Source organism: Sminthopsis crassicaudata, chromosome 4 (genome assembly GCF_048593235.1).
Source record: "Sminthopsis crassicaudata isolate SCR6 chromosome 4, ASM4859323v1, whole genome shotgun sequence".
NCBI classification, from domain to species: Eukaryota; Metazoa; Chordata; class Mammalia; order Dasyuromorphia; family Dasyuridae; genus Sminthopsis; species Sminthopsis crassicaudata.
In genome coordinates, this window is record NC_133620.1 from 353,707,048 (window position 1) to 353,732,278 (window position 25,231).

Here is a 25,231-nt window from a genome sequence, read left to right on the forward strand (position 1 = left end):
AGATCAAGGCCGGCCACCTGACAGGTGCTTTCCATTTCCGCCCACACAAGTCTGTGAAACAGCCTGAAATAAATATTTCTAGTTTCTGAAATCATCGTGGGCCGAAGAACAGCTGTCCGTTCAAGCAAACGCCAGCGAAAAAGGCGGGCAGCTTTCTGTTCTTACCATAGTCAGAACCCTTCCAGCAGCCCTTAAAATAAGCCTTTTAGATGGAGTGAGGATGTTAGAAATGTAGATTCCCCTTCGAATATCACATTTTCTTTAAATTGCTTCCATCATTCCGATTAAGTAGCACATCTTACTTCCGGTTTCAAAGACAGACTACTCAATTGGGAGTCAACACCACATTTTTTCTCATACAAGATTTATTTTCGAATATCTGCCCTCCCACCCCACCCCCAATTCACAGTGGAAAAACAGATTCGGAGAAGGAGCCCCTACCTAGAGGAAACACCCAAAGAAACTTTCTTCGAATTTCCCCCTACCTTCCACCCTCCGGTTCCATTCCCAGGGTTTGCATCTACACACATTCATGCAAATCCAGAAATCCCAGCTGTCTTTCCATAAATGTCTACTTTCAAACCTAGCCACCTGTCGTCTTTATAAATCACAGCTTTACCAAACAAGACGTGTGAGCTTTGAATTGCCTCGGGGTGGTGTGAAGGAGGAACCTCTCTTCTCAAACCTTCCTATAAAGGTAATATGGCAACTACTTTTTCTCTCTTCTCTTGCTCAAATATTAATTCACTGCCCCCTGAATTTCTTGGAACAACAGCAAAAATAATAACACCCCGAAATTGCAGCACATAGAAATGGGCTCTGTCCCAACATCTGTGGTAGTCTGGGAGTGTAGGAGGAATGGTCCCTGAGGAGCAGCAAGGGGTTAGTGCAGGTAAAAAGTGGATGGTTTGATCTCTCATGGGGAAGCAGAGGATTCTAGATGCAGCCCCAGGGGATATGGAGGTCTCTGAAGGATTTTCCCCCTGAGTTAGGAAAAAAAAAAAAAAAAAAGTTGTGTGGCTTGTATCTGTCTCTTGAATGATTACAAAAAGGAATTATAGCATGGCAAAGATCCTGTCGACAAAAGTGGCTGCATCTTGAAAAATACTCATTCCAACTGCACTCATCCTTGGATGAAGTCCCTAGCAAAGCTAGAGACAAGTCAAAGTAAAAACAAATAATGCAGAGGCTGGCACATGGATCTAGAGAGTTGGTGCAAGAACTGAATGAATGCCACCGGGCCATTTAAAGTGCTACTTTGCCAAGCCCCATAGAGTTGTTCATATATGGCTGGGGGAAGGATGAAGAGGAAGGATAGGAAAGAAATTCAGAAATGGCTATTGCTTTGCTCATTATTTAGGTTAGTGCTTAAAATGAAGGATTAGCAGGGAAACAAGTAGGAAGCTCCAAAGACTGACATAAACTGAAAAGACCTGGGGAGCAAACCCAGAACCCTCCAAAGCACAACCAGCAATTCTAGCAGAGATCTTGCTACCCACTCCCCCACCCCCACTGTTTCCTTCAGTCCCTCTTTCTTGAGAGCAGTCTTTTGGGGTACTGGAGTCAAGGCCATAAGTGGTAGTAGGGCAAGCCTGCTCTACAGAATCAAGGACAAGCTTACTTAGAAAAAACAAATCATGATTATGAGACAGAGCAATGAAACCTTCCTAGTCAATGCAGCTGCCCCCAGGAACTTCTAGCACCACCCCACTGCGGTTAAGAGCCATTCCACACTTTGGCTTTAAGGAAAGGGATGGGATGAGGAAGTAAGAGGGGCAGTTGTTTTACAGCAGGGTCCCTGAGCACCCACACCTTGTAGCAAACATCATCCCATTAGAGAGAAACTGGGATAATGTGTCCCAGGGTCCAGTTCATCAAACTCTCTTGTTCCCAGCAAAATAAGTATTATCCGTATGTTAGAATCTTCACTTAAGGAGTTTTGGCCTCCATCATCTATGACTCTTGAGCTCATAAATGGGTGTCCAGCTAGAGATAAGGTAGTACCCTCTCTAAGCAGGGGCCCCAATGGGTAGCCAACAATGTACACAGATAATCAAATTTGGGAGGTGGGACTCGGATCCCTTCCATTATCCCCAGTGGGATGGGGGGGAAAAAGACCAAAACCACAAAGCATTTTCCCAAAAGAGGATGTGCCTCAGTGGTTCCGAGAGCTTGAAGGATCTAGTTGATTGAGCTCTGATTGATCTAGCAGTTCAAAGTCATCCCCTTCAGCATCAGTGTCCAGGTCAGAGCTGGGGGCCCTTAGGAAGCCTCGTGCAGCTCTCTGAGGGGCAGCAGGGGGTGCCTGTTGTTGGGCCCTTGACAGAGCCAGTTGGATCATACCCTGGGAGACTAGGCTGGCAAGGTTGCTGGTGAGGTTGGCTCCTGTGGGAAGACTGCTGAGTAAAAGCTCAGGCAGGGCAGCCTCATCTTGGTTGGTAGTTGCCCTTGAGGACTCCTCAGCTCCTGAAGGGGAACGATAGGCAAGGTTGGGAAGCCCTATGCTGGTGTCATCCTCATCATCCAGGCCTGCAGCATCCACATTAATGGAAGGGAAGTCAGGAAGGTCTCGGGCAAATGATTCCTCAGGGTCACTATGACCATCCAAGTCTAAGGAGAATAAGGAAGAATCAGAAAAATGGCTGCTCATGATAATTATATAAATATGCATACATATATTGGATTTAACATATATTTTTAATATGTTTAACATATATTGGATTACTTACCATCTAGGGGACAGAGTGGGAAGGAAGGGAGGGAAAATTTAGAACACAAGATTTTGCAAGAATCAATGAAAAATTATCCATGCATATTATTTTGAAAATAAAAAGCTGTAATTAAAAAAAGAAAAGAGGGGGCAGCTAGGGGGCACAGTGGATAGAGTACCAGCCCTAAAGTCAGGAGGACCTGAGTTCAAATCTGATCTCAGACACCTAATACTTCCTAGCTGTGTGACTCTGGGCAAGTTACTTAACTCCAATTGCCAAAAAGAAAAGAAAAATGGCTGCTGATCCCTGCTCCTGTTTCCCATTTCCATATTACCCCGCACCTCTGAAGAGAACCAATTACATATAATCAGAAACCATACCCACCGAAGAGTTTAACTTGTAAATTCATAGTCTTTTAACTGGTTACCTTTCTTCTACTTAGAGATTTGAATAGATTAAAGCTTCTTAAACTGTGAATATGGGGGCTGCAAAATTAGGATTTATTATTTGTAAATGCTTGATGTATATATTTATTCTATATACTTATATACTCAAGAGTTACATAAAAATTTCTCCAGAAAAAAAATTCTCGGGTGAAAAAGGTGTCATAAGTGGAAAAAGTTTAAGAAGCCCTAGGATAGACGATGCTCTGGGCAAAGTAGTCTTTCTGTGCTCCCTCTGCTTACTCATACAAGATCTCCAAGAAAAAATACAATCACCTCCAAAATAGGAATTTAACAGAAGAATTACACTCAGGGGTTGGAGGCTAAAAGATCAAAAGTTTCTAAAAGCCATTTAGCCTATACCTTGACTTTGGTCACATCTAACTTTTGCCTGCTGTACTATAACCTGGAAACTCCCAAGTCACTTAGTCCTAAAATAAGAGGTCAGGTGATATTACTCTTTTACTAGCTTGGGTGACAGTCCACTCCATTAGAGGAGCTAGTGGATCAAGCCATTGTCAGGATAAAGGGAGATGTGGGTGTGTGTGGAGGTGGGGAAGTGTTGAGCAGTGCCTCACCTTCTGATCCCTCAGTTAATGGTGTCTGACCTCTTGAAAGATTGAATGTGCCATTATCTGTACAGGAGACCTCAGCATCTGAGTGTTCTGAGTCTGTGATGGCCAATTCCCTAGCCACAGTGGAGTCATCCAACTTAAGAGGAAAAAAACAAACAAACAGATAAATCTTATTAATAGTCACTTGTTAAACATATATATAAATATAGTATATATGATAATCAATTCTGATGGACATGGCTCTCTTCAACAATGAGATGAACCAAATCAGTTCCATTTGTTCAATAATGAATAGAACCAGCTACACCCAGCGAAAGAACTCTGGGAAATGAGTGTGAACCACTACATAGCATTTCCAATCTCTGTTTTTGTCCGTTTGCATTTTTTATTTCCTTCACAGGTTAAATTTACATTATTTCAAAGTCCAATTCTTCTTGTACAGCAAAATAACTATGGATATGTATACATATATTGTACTTAACATATATTTTAACATATTAAAAAAAATAAAAACACTAAAGAGTATAAGAAAAGAAAATAATCACTTGTTAAGAGTAGACAATAGGTATAGTTCTCAGAGATTGTTATGCTTACTAGAAAGACTCATAACCGTAAGACCAGAGAGTGAAGACCAGGTTTGAGATAATGGAAATGTAAGTAAAAATGGCAAACACCACCCACATATCTGTAGCCAATAAATCTTAAGACCATCCTTTTTCAAGCACCTTAGTTTTAGGCTAAGTTCTGGGGAAAGTGTTCTTAGATCTCATTCCTGGAGAAGTCAATTGAAAGACAGAATTGAAGACATGGATCATATGTTTCTGTAATAACATCTCTAGAGAATATCAGTATCCAGAGGTTGCCAAGAGCATATTGATTGATCTGAAAATCATTTGGGTAAAGAGGGAGGGGAAGAAGACAACCTATTTTGAGGTAAAGCTTCCACAGAGATACTATGATTGAAGCATAGGGATATAAGTGTATGAGGGAGCTACTGCACTAGTCACCAGGCTCAAATAGGAGTCCAAGTACAAAGGGCCAAACACAACTGTAGCCTTCCTCGTCTATTCTGGGCTTAAGTCAGACGGTGCCCAAAGCACATCAAAAATCTGAAGCAGAGTTGTTGCCTATACATAAGGTATCAAATGATAAGGAAACAAAAAGTCTAATATATTACCTGAGGACAGAAAGCAGCTAGCTCCTCCTCACTATCACTACTGTCCCCTTCGGCACCATCAGGGTGCAAGGCTCGAGCACGTCGAACTGTATGAAAACAGAAAAGAAAAGGCCATCATCCCAAGCTTTCTGGTGAACATTTGTTACTGGGCTTCCAAGATGTGAAACCAGAGCAGGCCAAGGAGAGGTTCCTTGATCTGAACAGTACACAGAGCAGTGAGGATGGCCCAGGGGGGCAGCTGCTGAGCTGGTGGGGCAGGAGGAGCTGGAGCAGGAAAACAAGCATAACTGAAGTGGAGAAGCTTGTTTTCCTGCACCATTTAGATCTGTTAATCAGGTCCTCACCAGGGTGGGATGATTTGTATGGGTATGGCTGTAAGGTCTAATCTGGCATGGAATATCAACTTCACCTTTTCTATTATCCACCTCCAAGGTGATCGCAGACATGTAAAACATAATCTTTGTCACCTTGTTCTTATCCCTATATTGCCCCAAACAGGAATCAAACCACCTCAGGATACTTACGCTGCCTTTCTCTGTGCCTAGACATCATGTAACCATGGACACTGAAGTCCAGCCGCTGCAGGACTGGCTCTAGCTTCATGTGCAATCGATGTCCCAGTCTGTGGTACACAGCAAGGGGCCACAGAAGGAGAGAAAGAACTGGAAAAAAGCATAACAAATGGCAAATTATAGAGGAAGCTATACAAATTAAATTTAATTTCTTTCCCATAATGTTGCAATCCTATGTTGCCGAAGTCGCACTAGAGATGTTTTTGCATTTTCTAGCACATTTTTTCTGGAATTATCAAATGTACTTGGGATTGCTCATAACTGCACCTTGTGTTACCCCCTCCCCCAATACTGACCTTGTATTTATTCATATGTACTTTATGTGTGCATGATGTCTCCCCTGACAGAATATAAATGCTTTCATTTTTGTCTATCCCTAGCACCTACCATGGCCTAGCACATGATACATGCTTAACAAATGCTTGTTGGCTGAATCACTAGGAGAAAAACTTTATTTCCATAGGGACCTATAGAGATAGTTACTCCAGGTCACTTCCTTAAGGATATGAATTCATTACAGCTTTCTCTCTGACTGAAGGGTCAGTTATGATTGGGGGAATCTGTGAATAGAGTTATTGCCAGCAAGGCTATGTGTAAAACTTACGGAGTAAGTAGGAAAGCAGGAGTCCAGGAATGTATCGGCCCAGGACAGCCAGAAAGGTCAGGAAACCACAGCTTAACAGGCAGAACTGGGGATACCAGGGAAAAAAAGCATTAGGTTTCTGATACAGAGGGAAAGGCCAGGCTGAGGTAATGCTGATCCATGAATCAAGCAATGGACATGTCAGATCTGATGATGCTTGGATGTTACTGGTAGGGGAAGAAGGGCTTATAATTGCTATTCAAACTCCCTTTTTATGCTGCTAACTTCACAGGGCTACATTTCACATTAAGACATTTGTTTGAATAGGACTCAGCCAAAAAATGCTTTCTTAAAAGCACAAGGTTGTTTGTGGTTTTTTTGATCCAGGAAAAAACAAACAAACAACCCCCTCCCACCATAGTAACCTTACACACAACACAGAATGCACACACACATGCTTTCTTGCTTAGAAACAGGAAAATGGCACTACTGTGAGTTCAATCTAAATGTCAAAAACCACCAGGAGTCTTGGCCCCTGGCCCCACCACCTTTCTTTGCTTCTACTACTGCCACTGCCTTGTCCTTCCTGGATGACAGTGTTCCTCTTAGGGTTTAATAAACCCTTTAATAAATCTTCCTGACAGGATTTAATAGTAACAAGGCTACGTCAAATGGAGGTTTCTAACCCTGGGCTGGGAGTAGTAAAAGAAGGGAGAATAATGGAGGGAGGGTCTTACCTTGCCTGGGTTTTGCTTTTTGAAAAGCAAGAGATTCCTTATGAATGTGGTCCCACTAACCCAGCCTTCGGCTACATGGTGGCAGAGCTCAGGCATGCTAAGGAGCCGAGGGTGTACAAAGCCCCAGCTACAGAAGAAAGAAGGGGATCTGTGAATAGAGGGGGAAGGGGATTCCCCAGTTGTACTGAGGACTAGGATAAATGCTAACTAATGTTTTCTAGGTTTTAAATTGGGCTTGGATAGTGGCCAACCCCCAGGTACCATGAAGATGCAGCATGGCTACATGCTGACAAGCTGGGCTTTTTTCTTAGCTCACAGGTTGAAACTTGAAGTTGAGAAGCAGGATAATGAACTTGTTCCAACAACCCTCTACCTGGTGAGCAAGAAGCCCAGGCTGCATGTGTAAACCTTCCACCCTGTCCAGAGCTCTTCATACTATTTTCCCATTTGTATTTGAGCCTTTGCAAACCATTTTGATTGCAGTACAAGAATAAAAGTAACACACAATCTGATACCAACACTGCTGAAATGGAGGCAACTGGTGGTGTGTAAGGAAAATAAAATAAAATCAAAATAAATCACACCACAGAAATCTTCCTGGGATCAGATGGATGATGGGAATGAAATCAATAATGAAAGCAGACACTATAGACACAAGAGTTATCTTTGGCTTATTAGTGCTAGAAAGCAATGTGTTCTCTGACAACATTAAAAGCCAGAGGTCACATAATACACTAAATGGCCTAGTATAAAAATGTCAGGAGACATAATATTGATACCTTTCTAATGTCACCCTGTAGCTGAGTAATGCATCTACTATCTGCCCCCTTCCCTCTATCTATTAAACTGCTGAAGTGCCACACACTAAAATGTTTCCTATTGAAAAACCTGTTTCAAAGATCAAATGAGATTGGATATTTCTGTATGTTTTGATTGAATTTCAGATATGCCAAAGATACTTATTTAGAACAAAAAAAGTCGTCTGTTATTCTACAGTGTGTATCTGGAGAGCAAGGTCATTAAAGAATCAAACACCATTTCTCAGAATGAATCAGATCAATGAAAAGGGATTTAATTAGTTTTTCATACCTCTCATTGTCTAATGCGTCGGGTCTTGCCACTACAACATTAAAACAAACATCAGCATTAGTTGGTAGGAAAAACTGAACATGATAATGTTAGGCTGTTGTCAAGCTCTATTAGCTTGACAACTCAAGTTTTAATAGGTTTTGGGAAAATACAACAGCAAATACAACAGAGTCACCAAGTTATAAGTTAGGGAGCTAGATACAAGGCTATGTTAATCTAAGCCTATTTGCTTCTCCAGAAAACCCAAAATGAAAAAAAGAGTTTGTTATTCTGCAATTAAATTTGCAGGAGATGAAGGCTAACAATAAAAAAGGAAAAAGGTCCATTAGCACCATGTCTGTATAATGTATATGTTCACACATCTCTTATTTGCCTAGCTAATAAGCTGCCAACACATAATCAAGTTAGATCAGCACCTTTAAGCATCATCTCACAAAATCTCCCTCTCTACCTCTGACTTCTTTCCTAACCTTTGGTCCCACAACTCCAAATGTCAACCTAGACATTCTACTTTGATGCCTTGACAGTACTTCACAGCACATATATTTAAATGGTCATTTTACCAATTACATTGAAATATATAAAACCAAATTCATCATCTTTCCCATCCCCCACTCTAGGCTTCCACCTGGCTCTTTCTTCTGACTTTTTCCAAAGATCACATCATTTTCTTTTCCAAGCTCTTCTTTTTCAATGTGTCTGGCATCCATCCTTTCCTATCTTCTCTCAGTACTTACCTATTCCTTTACACTAAGACTATTGCAATGGCCTCTGGATAATATTTACGAAAGATTCTTGAGACTATTTCCCTCAGTATGACTGTATTATTACCACAATACTATTTTTCTAAAACAATACTTTTAGCATATCCCCTTAATCAAAAGGCTTCAATAACTCTTCACTATTCATAAAATTAAAGTCCAAGCACCTCGGCATGGGATTCAAAGCTTTTCACAATCTAATTCTCATCTTACTTTTTAATTTTATTACTCACTACTCTGCTAGAAAAAAGCCTACTCATCATCTCCCAAATACTTGAATTTTCTGCTCAATGCTAAGAGACAATGTGAAGATTAAACAAAGACATTGTTCTTGATACCATGGAACTTTTTCTCTAGTAGGGGAGATAAGATACCTATACCTATTATTCTCTGCCCCAAACCTATAATACATGAGAAGCAAATAAAAAAAGAGTAGTAGTCAAAATCCACGAAGGATCATATCTAACTTAAGGGAATTAAAGAAAATTTATGGAGTAAGTGGAATTTTAGCTAGGCCTTAAAGGATGGGTAGGATTCTAAAATGGGAATGGGATAGGGAGGAGATTTATATATAAAGGGAGAGTAGAGATAGCATGAGCAAAGTTATCCAGACAGGATAGAATGCAACGTGTCCTAGAGAACTGCAGTTATGATCATGAGAGTTTTAAAATGAAAACAGGACAAAGAAGAAATTTACCTACCTATCTGCTAAAACAGATATACAGGTATAAAATGGGAAAAAGAGAATCAGCAAATATATCAGTAATTAATAGAGAACAGAATCTAAGAAAATAGACTGCAATAACACTGAGACAGCTATATGCAAATAAATGCATGAAATATACGTAAAATAAATTGACTAACAATTAATAGATATTAAATTCTAACTAGGGGTTTCACTAAAATATGGAAGGGTGGAACTCATAACTGAAATGTAGCAATAATAGCTATCATTTATACAGAACATTCTGCAAAGCATTTCTTATATATAATCTCATTTGATTCTTAGAATAACTTGGTGAGGTGATTAAGGCATATATTTTAGGGCAGCAGAGTAGCATTATATATTAAGAAATGTTATATACTAAGAAGACATGATTATGGGAGCCAGAAAAAGAAAAAGATAAAAGAATTTGGTTGAGAAACATTTTTTTAAAATCTGGTACAAGTTCATGATAGAATCATGACAAGGGACTTCATCTATTATCTGGACAACTATTGGAATATACTAACAAAATTAGTACAGCTGATAAATTCTTGACTTGTTTTAATGATAACTTCATTCTTCAAGTAACTGACAAAGGCAATTACTACTCCTGAAAGGATCCTAACCAATAAAGAGCCACTGGGATGGAACCTTAGGAAAAAATAGCTACTTCATCTTAAGAGTTCATAAAAGAGGAAAACAAAGAGTTTGGTGCACACCAAAAACTGGAATTTCAAAGGATTCAAAGGAAGGAACAAGAGCATCCAACTGCCTAAAGCAGAATTGACCAAGGAAGGACGATTTGGAAACTTTTAAGAATGAAATTCGGAAACACAAATAAGTCCTATAAGAAAGAAAATAATATTAAACAGATTGATTGAACTGAATATATATGAAAAAACATAAATTTTATCTTAACTTTTGTTATATTAATTCTTAAACTTTCCCTCCTCTATCAATATAGCTATCCTCTGAAATAAAGATTTAAAAAGAGGAAAAAAAGCAATTCAACAAAATGAGTATATCATTCCTTATCAGACAATGATATCGGACAACATATGCAATATTCCATATCAATCCTTATTTACTATTCCATATCCCCAGTCCTGTCATGAAGAGAGGGATATGCATTTTCTCACCTCTCACCTTAGGCCAAGCCTGGGCAAAATTACAAGGTGTTCCATTTCTTTTTTTGTATTTTTCTGTTTATATTATTATAGTCTGTGTATGCTGTTTTCCTGGTTTGCTTAACTTCACTCTATCAGTTCATAAAAAAAACAAAAACAAAAATAAAAACAACAACAAAAAAAAAAACCAAAAAAAAAAAACTTCCTTTGCTTCTGTGAATTCTCCACATTAGATGTTTCTTATAGGTCAATGATAATCCTATTTCATACATTCATACAATTTGTTTAGCTATTCCCTAGCTACACTAACTTATATTTTTATAGAGCATTCATAGAAGATATATAGAGAATAAATAAAATCCTATAAAAATGACACCAGGAAAGCTAATACTGAGAATTATATGGAAAATTAATGCTAAGGAGGTGATTCAGGCCAGTTCCAACTGTATTGTGATGGAGTCATCTGCACCAGAGAGAGAGGACTGTGGGGCCTGAGCATGAATCACTTTTTTTTTTGTTGTTTGCTTATGTTTTCCTTCTCTTTTCCTTTTTTTGATCTGATTTTTCTTGTGTAGCATGATAAGTGTGGAGCTATGTACAGAAGAACTGTACATGTTTAGTATATACTGGATTACTTGCTGTATAGGGGAAAAATGGGGGGAAGGAGAAAAAAATTGGAACATGGGGTTTGGGGGGGCTGAATGTTGAAAATTATCTATTCATGTGTTTTGAAAATAAAAAACTATTTAAAAAAGAAAATTAATGCTAGGAATAACAGAAAAAGGCTTTTTTAGTCATCTTAGGGGCAAAAGGAAAATCAAAGAAGTGATAGGACTACTGCTTGGAGTAGATGGAATAATGATTTTTTAAAAAATGATAAGACAGGAGGAAGACATTCAATTCATATTTTGTTTTTAATTTTATCTACTTAGATGAATAATCATTGAATAGGGAAGGATAAAAGATAGTTAACAAGGAGCAGAAATTCAAGATAAATGAGCACCTAGAACTAAATTCAAATCATCTGACTGAGATAAAATCTATCTTACAAGCATACTGAAAACACCAGGAAATGATTGTGAAAAAAATGTGGCAATCAAGAGACGTGACAAAGACCTGGAGAAATGGGCGGATATTTTTCCGATTTTCAAAACTAGAAAGAAGATTGATCTTCAAATCATCAGATAGTGAGTTTTACTTTGACTTCTGACAGAATTAATAAAGGTATGATTTGTGAGAATATGGAAAAAGATTTAGTTATTTCTAAGAGTAAGATTCCATCAAGAAAAAGTCATTCTAAGAACTAATAGGAAAACTGGAAAGCACTTCAGCACAAAACAAGCTTAGTTTTCAAAACAAGAAATAAAACCATCAACAATCACAAGTCAACCTGCTTTAAATCACTAATAAGAAAAATGCGAATTAAATAATTCCAAAGTATTACTTCTTCCTACACATAAAACTGAAAATGATGACAAATGACAGAAACAGTATAAAGAGGAGCTATAGAAAAAATAGGAACACTAATACCCTAGTAGTGGAGCTGTGAATTAGTTCAGCTATTTCAGAATACAATTTGGTCTTATTTGAGAAAAAGGCCTGGATTGTTCAAATCCTCTGATCTCACCATTGGGAAAACCCCAAGGATGTCAAGGACACAAAAGATCCAATGCATACCAAAATAGAGCAACACTTTTAAAAGTGGGTACTCATTGTTTGGGGGAATGGTTATACAAACAAGTACATGAATGTAATGGAATATGATTGTGTCACACAAATGTGAAGAATTCAGAGAAACATGGCAAGAAACATAAATGTATGCAGAGAAAAGAATCAGAATAACAATGTATTCAATTACTGGAATAATACAAATTAAAACAATACTAAAAGACATAAAAAATTAGAAAATTAAATGACCAACTTTGGTTCTAAAAAAAAAAAAAAGAGATGATAAAACTTATTTTCCTACTCTTAGTGGAAAAATGAGGGACTATGGATGCAAAATTTTCCTTATAGCTCAGATCTGGTCTCTATGTCATGTAGTTTTACTTCGCTGTTTTTCTTTGTTATAAGAAGATTCTGTGAGGTGGGATTATTGGGAAATGGCTGTAAAAAAAAGGGCTTCAATAAAACTTTTTGTTTCTTAAAAAGGACAAATCATGCCAAGCTAGCATAACTTCTTCTTCTTTTTTTTTTTTTTTTTAAATAGGGTACTGGAAACATAGTTTACCTAGATTATAGCAAAATATCTAACAATGTAAAGTTATTTTTGTGGATGTATATAATATGGAGTTAGGTGGATTCAGAACTGTTTTAAGAGGACTCAGAAAGAAATCATAAATGGGTTGATATCACTTTAGAGATAGGTCTTTGGTAGAATACTTTAGTGATCTATTCTTGGCTCTCTGCTATTTTAAACATTTTCCCCAATGAATTATGTGAAGAAATGGATGATTTGTTTATTGAATTTGAGGATGACATTATATTGGGAGAAATGGCTAAAATACTGAACAACAGAGTAGAACGCTAAAAGATTTTGACAGGCCAGAATGATGAGCTGACACTAATGACTTGAAATTTAATAAACAAAGTCTTAAACAAGCCCAAAGATTAATAATATATTAGAAATAAATATTCAGTCCTGTGATCATATTTTAAGATCATTAATAAACTGCAGCATATCCCAAAGAAGATGACCAGGACAGTGAAGCAATTGGAGTCTTGTTCTACTTGGCCTCAGGGAAAACACAAATAATAAGAATGAAGAGAAGGCATGATTTAAGAAAAACTTCCTAATAATTAGAGATATCCAAAAGCACTGCCTTGGAAGATAGTTAGATCTCTACCCCTAGAGGTTTTTTAAGGATAGGCTACAGGACTTCTTAAACGTTTTTTGAGACCAATGTTTGCCCAAGAAATTTTTGTGACCATGGGTATATAGGTATATAAAATAAGCATTCAAATAAAAAATTAACTGATAATCATAATTTCATGATTCCCACATTCAGTTATGAAATCCCATATGGGGTCAGGACTCAACAATTTAAGAAGCTGAGGACTAGATGATCATTCCTTAAGGATACTGAAGAGAGTAGAAATCAGAGCCTTGAATGCTAGGCTTAATTTGCGCTTTAATTACTAGGCAATAAGGACCCATTAAAAGATTTTAAATGTAAAAGTAACATGATTGATTTGTATATAAGATAAATTTGATAAATAGCGTGAAGGATGGGTTGGAGAAAGAAGAGAATAAAGGCATAAAAGTCTGTTAGGTTAAGAGGCAAGCAGTCAAAACAGGTGGTAATCTAAAGCCTGGAGCTCTCCTCCAGGTGGAGGAGAGAACAGAGAGAAAGGGATCAATGATAGTAAGATATATTCAAAAGGTAGTAATGAGAACTGACAAAATTAGATATAACACAATATTTTAAACATGAAAGACTGAATGAATGAGGGTACCACTGACAAATATGCCATGAGAAGAGAGAGACTTAAGGGAAAAGATACTCTATTGTTCTAGTCATATTGAGTTTGAGGTGCCATTGGAACAACCATGTGGATAAGATACAGTTGAATGCAAGTCTGAAGCTCTGGAGAAAGGTCAGGTTGGAAAATATCAAATTAGAATGCTACCTCTGTAGATATGATTACTAAAACTGTGGAAATAAATGATACCAGCAAAGGAGAGAATACAGAAGAAATAAATATAGAACCGAGATAGGTCAAGATTAAGGCAATGGGAAAAGACAGACATATATTCGTAGAAGATAAATAGTGAGAAAGATACGAAATATTAGTAGAGAAGTAATGTCCAGAAAAAGAGGTTGGTGAGTGTAAAAAGCTGAAGTGGGAGAATGAGGACTGATCTAAGTCTCTTGGACTTAGTATTAAAGTAGTCAATGTTTCCATTTGAACAAGTAATTTTTCAATAGTTCAGTGGGGATAGAATTCAGATCATAAGGTGTTGAAGACTGATGGAAGTGAGGAAGTAGAGGTACTGTCTTTGTTCAAGATTTTTCCCAACTATCTTGCCTGTCTTCCTTTCTAACTATTTGAATCCTCAACTTCTGTTCCACTTCCTGCATGAATCTTCTCCTTGTCAATTCTGCCCAGTCATTTCCATCTCTTCTGACTCACAGTATTTCCTATCCAATACTTTTACATTATCATTTAAATTTTAACTGGGAGACAAAGGATGTTAATCTCCATAATTAAATTATAAACTATTTTTAGAAAGGAACCAACTTGCATACTTTTTGGTATTCTCAGTAGCATCAAGTGTTGTCAGAGCTAAATTCATATTTCATGATACACCTTTATTAAGTAAGACTGATATATCAAGTGAATGAATAAAACGATATAAATCTCAAAATTATCTTTCAGTCCAACAATGAAGGCAAAACCCTGTTTCCGTGATAAAGAGACAGCTTTCTATAGTTTACTGTTCAAGAAAAGGGAGGGCCATTGATTTAATGTTTTAAATAGACTCTATAATTACCCTAAAGCAAAACAGCTAAAAAATTTCTCGATTAGATTATTCCAAATGCTTCCAAACTCACCTCTCATTTCAGGCCAGATTTTGTTTTTCCACTGATCTATACATACAATTATCATCAAGCTGAATGCAAGTAAAAACACCAGACGAAGGGAGGTCAGTGCAAAGAACCTGCAAGCAAAGGAAGAGCAAAATAATGTATGTAACTAGTTCAAAATTAAGAAAAATGTTATGCACGTTTAAGGCTGAGTGATACAATGGAAAGAGGTGGCTGATCTGATTTCTAATTCCTTTGGTAACTATGTGACCTTAAGCAAGTCACTGAAATCATCTGATTTACTTCTGATAAAGTTTACAGACTTTCCTCACCAAAGGCAGGAGATTAGACCAGATAATATTCTGAGGTGCCTTTCAGCTTTAAAAAGAAAATCTGCCTTGACAATAAGTAGTCTTAGTACAAGATAGAAAAGCAAAATATATTTCTATCAATCTCTCTTAGATTACTGCAGAAATCCTGAATGAATATCCTTCAGGGAATTGGGTAAATGTTAGCAATTGGAAGGAAGAAACCTTAATATTGTCTAGTTTGGTGTTCTCCCTCTACAAAATCTATTAAAATGACTTTGTTTAAACTACTCAAAATATAAAGATTAGTGCAATTTTGCAAATTTGTACTTTCAAACTGATTTTATTCTGAATATACTATTTCAAACAATATTTTTATTATATTTTTTTATTTATAAAACATATGCATAGGCAATTTTTTCCAACAATGACCCTTGCAAAACCTTCTGTTCCAAATTTTCCCCTCCTTCCCCCCATCCCCTTTCCTAGATGGCAGGTAGTCCGATACATGTTAAAGATGTCCAATAATCTTCTAACAATCATTTCTTATATATATGTTTTATAACTGGAACAATATCAGAAGCAATAAGTCTTTAAAAATGTTTCACAGCACTTTTTCTTTTGATCAACAAGCATTTCATAAAGACATCCTAAGTATTAGGAACTATGCTTTTACTTATATATGCTAACCTTTTTGGGGAGAGGGGACTATTTACTTATTCCAGTTTTAAGGACAATATTTTGTTGTTGTTGTTGTTGAGGCAATTGAGGTCTAGTGACTTGCCCAGCTAGGAAGTGTTAAGTGTCTGAGGCCACATTTGAACTCAGGTCCTCCTGACTTCAGGGCTGTTACTCTATCCAGTGCACCACCAAGCTGCCCCAGATAATATTCATTTTAATTTTTCTTTTGAATTGTTTTAAATACAATATTGCTTCATTTGTAAAAGTAAACTGTGTTTTGCCATAAGAATGGAACTATTTCAAAAATGTTGGTAAGAGCATACTTGGTGCCTCAGGATCACTGGAGGTTATAGACTCGTACTTTAGTGCTTGTAGGGATATAAGAAAGTATCTAGCAAATGTCAACTTTTAAAAATGAAAAAACTGAGATAAATTGACTTTACCAAGGTTACATAGGTAGTTAATGTCAGTGGTAGAATTTTAACCTAGAGTCTGTAACTGAAGCTCTTACTCTTGGAACTGGTCCTGATGTCTCCACGAGATAGGTATTGTCCTACTGGTAATTAGAATCAGGATGTGTCCTGATCAATTTCAATTATTAACACTTGACATTTCTTTTCTGCTTAAACTTAAAATTGGTAAAAATTTGTTTCAAAATTTACTTTATTTACTCAGAGGTTAAAATTACTTAAAATTAGTAAAGTTTATTTCTCTATTGTCCACAATGAACATTGCATTAAAAAATGTAAGACTCTAAACACATTTGTATATATTAAACAGATTGTGGATTTTTTCACAATCCTAAATTATGAGATGATTTTAACCACTGTTACCAATTCCTCACACCACAGTGAAACCATGGAGTCTGGAAATCTAAGTGACCAACTTGACCACAACTAGATTAAAAGGAATAGAAGCAGTCAATGAGTTGTAAATAGTCTCACTTTACAAATTATTACCCATTACAAAATTGAGGGTGAATAATCTATGAGGAGAGAAAGGAGAGGAGAAGGAATCAAATGGTAAAAAAGTCATTCTAACTGGTGACAATCCCATCCAAACCTTTTTTTACCCCCACCAAACTAAAAGAGCAATTATACATGAGATCAAAATGAGGACAGGAGATAAGTTTCAGGAGCAGGTAAGAGCCATTAATCTCTAAAAATGAGTTCATCAACTGTACAGATAAATTTACCAGGGGCCAACAAAAAAATTTTTCAAAGTTCTTTGACTGCCCTGATGCTAACACTTTCCCGTCTTAGCAGCAGATATATAGCTCCCATCTCTATCTCTTGGGAACAATTGGAATAAGAGATACCCAGGGAGGGAATCCAGACTGTCTACAATTTCCCTTCACCAATTCATAATTGCAAATGCTGTTTATAAACCCCATGTAGGCTCTAAGGAGGGGAAAGATGTTTGTTAATTTCTCTTGAGATGGGTTTGTTTTCCAAAGGTTGTGGCAAGGAGAATGTCTTGTGTTTCAGTGATCTAGGCCATTTTAAGACAACTGGTTTGTGATGGGATTTGATGTGGGCCCACCCATCATTTTCACAAATCTGTTTAATAGGAAACTAAACTTTTCTCAGGAGCAAGATTACCCTTGGTCTATGAGACAAATTTCTAGCCCTTTCTTATTAAATAGTTACCACAATCCTACAATATTCTGGGGAAAACAGGGAGAGCACAAAGCCAACAATCTTGAGTACACTGTCAACCTTTCAGAAAGATAAAAGTCATAAAAAGAGAAGACAAGTTTGGGTTATTAGTTTGGCTCTCAGCATGAATTTAATACCATATTTTGGCAGATGAATTTGACCATTTTCAAAGAGTGATTTCCCTGCTTTTCGGTTTCATCTCTACCTATTACTTCTTCCCCTGGAATAAATTCCTCAATTAAAAAGTTACTAATATAACAGGATGGCATATTTTGGTTAAATCAAAAATACAACATCTTTCTTAAATCTGAAAATTTACCTGTCAAAGAATTTTATCACTGGATACAAGTAATGAGCTACAATGGAAGATAAAAGTTTTTTTGAGTTAAGAGTAACCGGTTTTTTTTGTTTTGTTTTAATCTTTATTGGTTTATTCTTGTTTTTGTTTTTTGCTGAGGCAACTGTGGTTAAGTGACTTGCCCAGGGTCACACAGCTAGGAAATGTTAAGTGTTTGAGGCCAGATTTGAACTCGGGTTCTCCTGATTTCAGGACTGGTGCTCTATCCTCTATACCCATTAGCTGCTCCTAACCAACTGGTTTAAGGAAAAATGTGCAGATCCTAACTGTTCAGTCTGTGAGATTATCAACCAAATCATTACCATCTTTTAAAGAATTTAATCTAATTATAATATTGGGTCAGGGATTCTTGTGTAGAGGCAGTTTGTTTAAGGTAGAAGGAAATTTTTAAGTACATAATATAAAATGCATAGGATTACAAAGGAAACAAATTATACTGAAAAAGGTATCAAGATTTTTTATTTTTTTAAAGAAATTAACAAACCCCAGGTTAAGAATTTCTGATCTATGAGGGCAGCTAGAAGATACAATGGATGTAGGAAAATCTGAGTTCGAATTTGACTTCAGTGTGATCCTTGGCAAGTCACTTAACCCCAATTACCTTAAAAAAAAACAACAACAATAACAACAACAACAACAACAAAAAAGAATATCTCCTCTAGTAACTCCAAGTATTAATTTATCGGCCAGAATGACCATAGTTCATTAGAAACCCAATGTTTTAGCTTCTGATTTTGTTGATTAGTTTAAGAAGAGTTAATAAAAAAAACATTTTTTTCTTTTAAGTTGGGCACTATGCTAATTAAGCTGTGGGAATGCAAAGAAAAGTAACAATAACTACTTAAGAAGTTCACATTCTAATGAGAAAGTCAACATACAAATGTATGTAAAATATATAAAAGGTAGGTAATCTCAAGTAGTGAGTATTGGCACTAATCAGGGATTAATGGCTTATAGCAGAAGATGGGATTTTAGTTGGGAATTTTTACCATAGACAGGAAATGATATAATCACTAACAGGCTTTCTTCACCATCAACAAAAAAAGACACTTGACAAGCTTCAGATTTTTGCATTAGTAATTTTAACATTTTGGAAAACAAGTCATAGTTAATCTAAAAGACAAGAAAAATATTACTCTGTCATACACGTGGCTAAGATTTAGTTTATTCTTCTATAAACTTATTATATTACATTATTATATTATATATGTTATATTATCATATATAATTATATATGTATTATATTTTATATAATATTTTTATAATTATAATATATATATTATATAATATATATAATTATATATATATATATAATATATATTATATTAAATTATATTCTAAATAAAAAAAGTTGTCAGGTATGCAAATTGGTATTATTTCTACAGTAAAACCCTAAGTGAAATAATCTTTTTTGGAATTAAATACCCATCCCAAGTTTTTAACAAATGGAATTTAATGGTAGATTCAATTTTGTAAAATTAACAAAATTCAAGCCAATTCAGTAAGAACCAAAAGCCATGTCACTGAGAGCTCAACATTGTTCAGTACTGATGGCATGAAGTAGAAATCTTCAAAAACAATTTCTAGTACAAAATGAAAATATAGGTAAAGTGCTGTCTTCTTTTCTCCACCTGTAGTCCTAAGCAGAGTTCATTCTCATTTTAAACTTGGGGGAGAAGGGAGGGGGAATGCTCTGTCCAAAAGAATCTTTTTAATTGATGAAGCAAGTTCTTTCAATTTTGCTCTAGCCTTAGTCACTTCTTTACTCACATCGCCTGCACAATCAACTAAAGGTGATTCTACAGTAACTCCTTCAAGTATGGCATACAAACCCAGATTTATAAGAATATTCAAATAACTCATGTGGAAAACACTTTGTGTACTGCTAATTCAGCCCCTAATGAATTCCTAATGCAGAGGCCTCCTGAATAGCTGCCTATCTCCATGTAGGAGTCCTGCTTAGAAAGAGCATGGACCAGAAGACCACTTTGGTAAATCTGGAACCACTTGCTTTTCCAGGGCTGTATTTCACTACTATACTTACTGACTTACAACATGACTTAAGCAAGTAGCTCTAATCTGGTCTTCCCAGAAAACTCACTATCTGATTTATTATGTCTTATTTGTTCTCACCACTAATTGCACTTAGGTTGGTGCAGGCACAACCCAAGAGAAGGGAGTGCCTCACAATCTTCAATGGTGAGTCCTCAAGATAATTACAAGTATGTACCTGAAGACCTACAAAGGCATGCACTGCTGGAAGGTTCCTGGACATGACTATTATAAGATAGAAGACTTGGCAAGCCCTAGGGTTAAAAACCAAACTTTTAAAACCATCAGAAAGACAAGGAATGTTTCCTAAGCATTTATCAACGATTTATTAGTTAACCTCAGTGCCCAAAGAAACTTTCTAAGATTAAATTAGAGAACAACGGTCCATCTGCTCTTATAGAATGAGCACACTCTCAAGGAACTGGTATAGTTAATTCTTTGTACCAACTAGGAGAAAGAAATCTAATACAGTAAAGGTTCTTTCTCAGGTACAGGCAGATGATGATCCAAAAAAGAATAGAGCCTTATGACTACAAAGAGCATCCTATCCAAATTTTGAGCATGACTTCTGCAATGAGAACAATTTTTGTACTCCTTGTCTAATAGGACTTTTAGTGGTTAATCAACTGTGTACCTACCTAATTTCTGGGTACCTGAAAAGGAAGAAAATATTTTAAACTCATTTCTCTCTGGTTTGAATTAAGACTTGTTTTAGGCTAATTCCTTCCCTTCCCTTCTTTCCCTCCTTTTATTGATACCTTTTGATTTACCTTTTTCTTTCCCTCCTTTTATTGATACCTTTTGATTTACATTAATATAACCTCCCCACCAAGGAATCCTCCCTAGTAATTAAGTACAACAGTCAATAAATCGAATTTGCATGACAAAGCAGATAATATTCTGCCCTCTGTAATGTTTCTTTATCTGTTCTCCAAGGCTTAGGGTCCACAAGATAAGAAACTGCTCTCCAATTATTGGTGTATTCAGTTATTCTCAATTGGACTTCCTATTTGGATCCTTTCACTTACTTTACAGTGTATATATTGCTATTTTGGGTCTGCTTATTTCATTCATAGGTTTATGCAAATCTTTTCACATTTGTCTGTTCCTCATATTAGTACCTTCTTATTACACAATAATAGTCCATTACATTCATGTAGCATGGTTATTTTGGCCATTCTCCAGCATACTGTTTCCATTTCTAAGCTGAGTGCTGCTATAATTCACTATATGTTGGATCTCTGTTTCTTTCTGACTTCCTCCTTCTATATAAACTGTGCCTATCTCTCATTCTGTAACTTCTAATGTCAAGAAATAAACAGCATCCTATATATTTCTAAAGAAAAAGATGACTCAATTGGCTAGAATGACAAAGAAAGATAATGTGCAATATTGGAGGGGATGTGGGAAAACAGGGACATTAATACATTGTTGGTGGAATTGTGAATACATCCAGCCATTCTGGAGAGCAATTTGGAACTATGCTTAAAAAGTTATCAAACTGTGCATACCCTTTGATCCAGCAGTGTTACTACTGGGCCTATATCCCAAAGAGATCTTAAAGAAGGGAAAGGGACCCACATGTGCAAAAATGTTTGTGACAGCCCTTTTTGTAGCAGCCAGAAACTGGAAACTGAGTGGATGCCCATCAATTGGGGAATGGCTGAATAAATTGTGGTAAATTAATATTATGGAATATTATTGTTCTGTAAAAAATGACCAACAGAATGATTTCAGAAAGGCCTGAAGAGACTTACATGAACTGATGCTGAGTGAAATGAGCAGGACCAGGAGATCATTATATACCTCACAACGAAACTGTATGAGGATATATTTTGATGGATGTGTCTCTCTTCAACAATGAGATGAACCAAATCAGTTCCAATAGAGCAGTAATGAATTGAACCAGCTACACCTAGCAAAAGAACTCTGGGAGATGACTATGAACCACTACATAGAATTTCCAATCCCTCCATTTTTGTCCGCCTGCATTTTTTATTTCCTTCACAGGCTATTTGTACATTATTTCAAAGTCTAACTCTTTCTGTACAGGAAAATAACTGTTTGGACATGTATACATATATTGCATTTAATTTATACTTTAACACATTTAACATGTATTGGTCAACCTGCCATCAGGGGAAGGGGGTGGGGGAAGGAGGGGAAAAATTGGAACAAAAAGTTTGGGAATTGTCAATGCTGTAAAATTACCCATGCATATATGTGAGAGAGAAAGAAGAGAGAGAGAGAGAGAGAGAGAGAGAGAGAGAGAGAGAGAGAGAGAGAGAGAGAGAGAGAGAGAGAAATTTTTAAAATTAAACTAAATTAAAAAAAAAAAAAGACTCACACCTATCCTGAATACTACTTCTTGAATTATGGATCCTAGCCTTCACACAGAACATTTCAAATACATGAAGTAAAAAATACTTCCCAAAGAAGTAGTTCTATCAAATTGTAATCACAAACTAATCTGGTCTTCAGGGAGTTACCAATGGGGAAGTTCAAATTTTACATTTTATATGTCTGAATCCTTTGTATAACTAGCTTCCCGATCCTAGGACACACCAGTTGATCTTTTCAAGACCAGAATCACACTCATCATTCTGCTATATCTCTTCTCCACCTGCTTACTGTATGCAGGAATGAAATGAGTAACTATATTTTGGGTATTCTTCAGACAAGTTACCAGAAATAAAATTCCTGAACAAAAATATTGTAAAAAGTTCACAGTATCCAAAGAAAGCTCGGAATGAAATCTTAGACAAAATATATTTTGTTATTTAAGGTAAATTTTACTAAAAGCAGCAAGTTAAAGATAACATTAAAATACACACATATCCTCCATTAGAGAAATTCTATCTGTTCACCCCATTACCACATCTACTGCTTCAAAATAATTTCTGTGAGGTAGCTGCAGAAGTTGGATTCTAAGTCACTGTTGATCTTACTGTTAATAGGAAAAGGAGGAAGTGATGTGAGGAGGATCACGCTAGTCAAAAACAGGTATCTGGTTTAACCAGCTTCCCAAAGTGGGACAATTTATCCACCATTCATTTCAATAAAAACAAATTTATTTAAATAAAATTTATTTCCTACTGGAGGAGAAAGAATGGGTATTTCACATGAAAGAGTCAGAGAAAGAGAAGAGAATGTATTTTGGAGTAAAAGATATTTTGGAGGAGGGCAGGCCTAGGTGGGATGCTGCTACAAAGAGTAGTTTATAGTCAAAAGGCCATAGTTGAGCACTTACATCTCAGAAAACACCGAGAAGCTGTCTTCTTATACAATTTCTAATTTTGCCTACAATCCTCCCAAATACTGCCAATGTCTGATTTACATCAATTCTACCAAACTAAACTGAAATTAGTCAGCCCTGATAACAGGACATAATCTGATTCCCCACCAAGATGGATCAGGCTAAAACTCAATGTTACCAATGACACTTTTACATCATGGAGCTTAGAATTACTTAATTTATTTAAGTTTACAAGCCACGTTCTAAAAATGAATATGTAAAACTAAGAGGTGTATGTAGCTTGTTTTTATATCAGGAGTTTGTGGGAAGTTAAGCTTTAAAAAATAATAGCAAATAAATTTTGTCTTGGTTCTATATTCGGAATGACTTTACTCAATGTTCTGCAGAAGCTAGTTTGCACTCCTCTATTTGAAAAAGGTCAATAATGTGTTCTCGGTTATCAGCAGAAACCTAAGCTGCAAACAAATGAACAGAAGGACCCAAGTCCACTGTTATTGACACCATATTACCCATGGCAATAAGAGCTGCTCCACTGATTGCGCACTGTCAAAAGCCTTTAAATTGAATGGTAGTTTTTTCAACGTATATATAAGAATATTTTTCAAGCTCAGCTGACTTCACAAATCTCAGTTTCCTTTCCTATTAACAATAACTAAAGATGTTTAAAGATGTTACATAATTACCAAGGACATGGAAGAGTTGCAATCACAGTGGCTTTTGAAAAGGGTAAAAAAGTAACTCACAAATTGTTAATAAAGCGAGTTTAAGGATTAACACTAACTCTACAGATTCTACAACTTGAGGGAGAGCAGTTTGTAGGGTCAAAGACAGAGGTCTAATATATGAGTTCAGATCCCTGAACCTTCTTTCAATAACTGGAAAACATATATGTGAGTATGTATACATGTATGTTAAATGCTTGCTGTGTTCCAAGTACCTGCTAGAAGTTGGAGATGCAAAGACCAGAAAGGTCCTGGAAGACCTTAACTTACACCCATTCTACAGTGGGGGTACAACATGCGGGACTGGAGGTGGGGGGAAGGAAGCACTAGATATGGAACCAGAACATCAGAACCTGCTTCTGCTGTTTGCTACTTGTGTGACTTCAGACAAGTCAGATTCTCTGGGCCTCAGCTTCCTCATTTGTAAAATGAAAATGCGCTAAGAATTCTTGAGAGGAGATGACCACCTCTCTGGTCTCAGCTGCAACAGCCAAACGGGGCAGCACGGAGCAGGGAGACAAGACCTGGGTTCAAATTCCAGCCCCTTACCCAAAGCCTTACTTGCTATGTGACCTTGGACAAGTCACTTCATCTCTGCCTCAACTTCCTTATCTGTAAAAGAATGCGTCCTCAACTCGATGGCCTCCACCCCCCCACCCCCAGGTCTGACTCTATGACCCAAGAGAAGTCTCTGACAGGCACAAGGAAGGTCGAGATGGGAGTGGGAGTGGGTGTATGTATCTACGGGGGAAAGGAAGGGGACGGAGCTCGGGGCCGCCCTGGAAGCGAAGAGTCGGGAGCAGACGGGGGAGGCCGGGTGGGATCTCTCACCAAAAAGCCGCGTTCAGGGCCAGGCACCACAGGGCACTTCTCGCTGGGCGCTCCCATACCAAGGCCGCCTGCACCCGGCTCAGCAGCGGCTCATAGGGCCCCAGCACCTCCAACAAGGCTCGCTGCACCGCCTCCACCTGCCGATCCCGGTCGCCGCCGCCCGACAACACGCCGCGGCTCCTGAAGGCCGGCACCGGCCGCGGCTCTGATTCCGGGCCGGCCACAGCCGCAGCCGCCGATTCCTCGGCCTCCGCCATCTCCCTCCAGGAGCCACAACATCCGGGGCCGCAGCCCTTTAGGTGACAAAATACACAGTGCGCAGGCGCCGGGAATCTTGGGCCGCCTGTAGCCTAAG

The 25,231-nt window shown here is 37.2% G+C and overlaps 1 protein-coding gene across 1 annotated transcript; it reads right to left on the minus strand.

Moving 5' to 3' along the window:
• Positions 1-1,621: 1,621 nt before the first annotated feature.
• On the minus strand, positions 1,622-25,179 carry RETREG3 (reticulophagy regulator family member 3). The gene is made up of 9 exons (XM_074261598.1): positions 24,877-25,179; positions 15,038-15,144; positions 7,888-7,918; positions 6,799-6,925; positions 6,083-6,167; positions 5,431-5,568; positions 4,907-4,992; positions 3,733-3,865; positions 1,622-2,610 (listed from the first exon to the last, which is right to left on the minus strand). The coding sequence occupies exons 1-9, from the start codon at positions 25,131-25,133 to the stop codon at positions 2,156-2,158; spliced, it is 1,419 nt and encodes a 472-aa protein (XP_074117699.1). The 5' UTR covers positions 25,134-25,179; the 3' UTR covers positions 1,622-2,155.
• Positions 25,180-25,231: the final 52 nt, after the last annotated feature.

Coding starts and splice junctions, on each gene's coding strand:
- RETREG3 (XM_074261598.1), bottom strand. CDS start 25,133: ATGGCGGAGGCCGAGGAATCGGCGGCTGCGGCTGTGGCCGGCCCGGAA. Junction 15,145..24,876: donor GCCCTGAACGCGGCTTTTTG/GTGAGAGATCCC, acceptor CTTTGCTTGCAG/GTTCTTTGCACTGACCTCCC. Junction 6,926..7,887: donor GACGCATTAGACAATGAGAG/GTATGAAAAACT, acceptor TTTCTTCTGTAG/CTGGGGCTTTGTACACCCTC.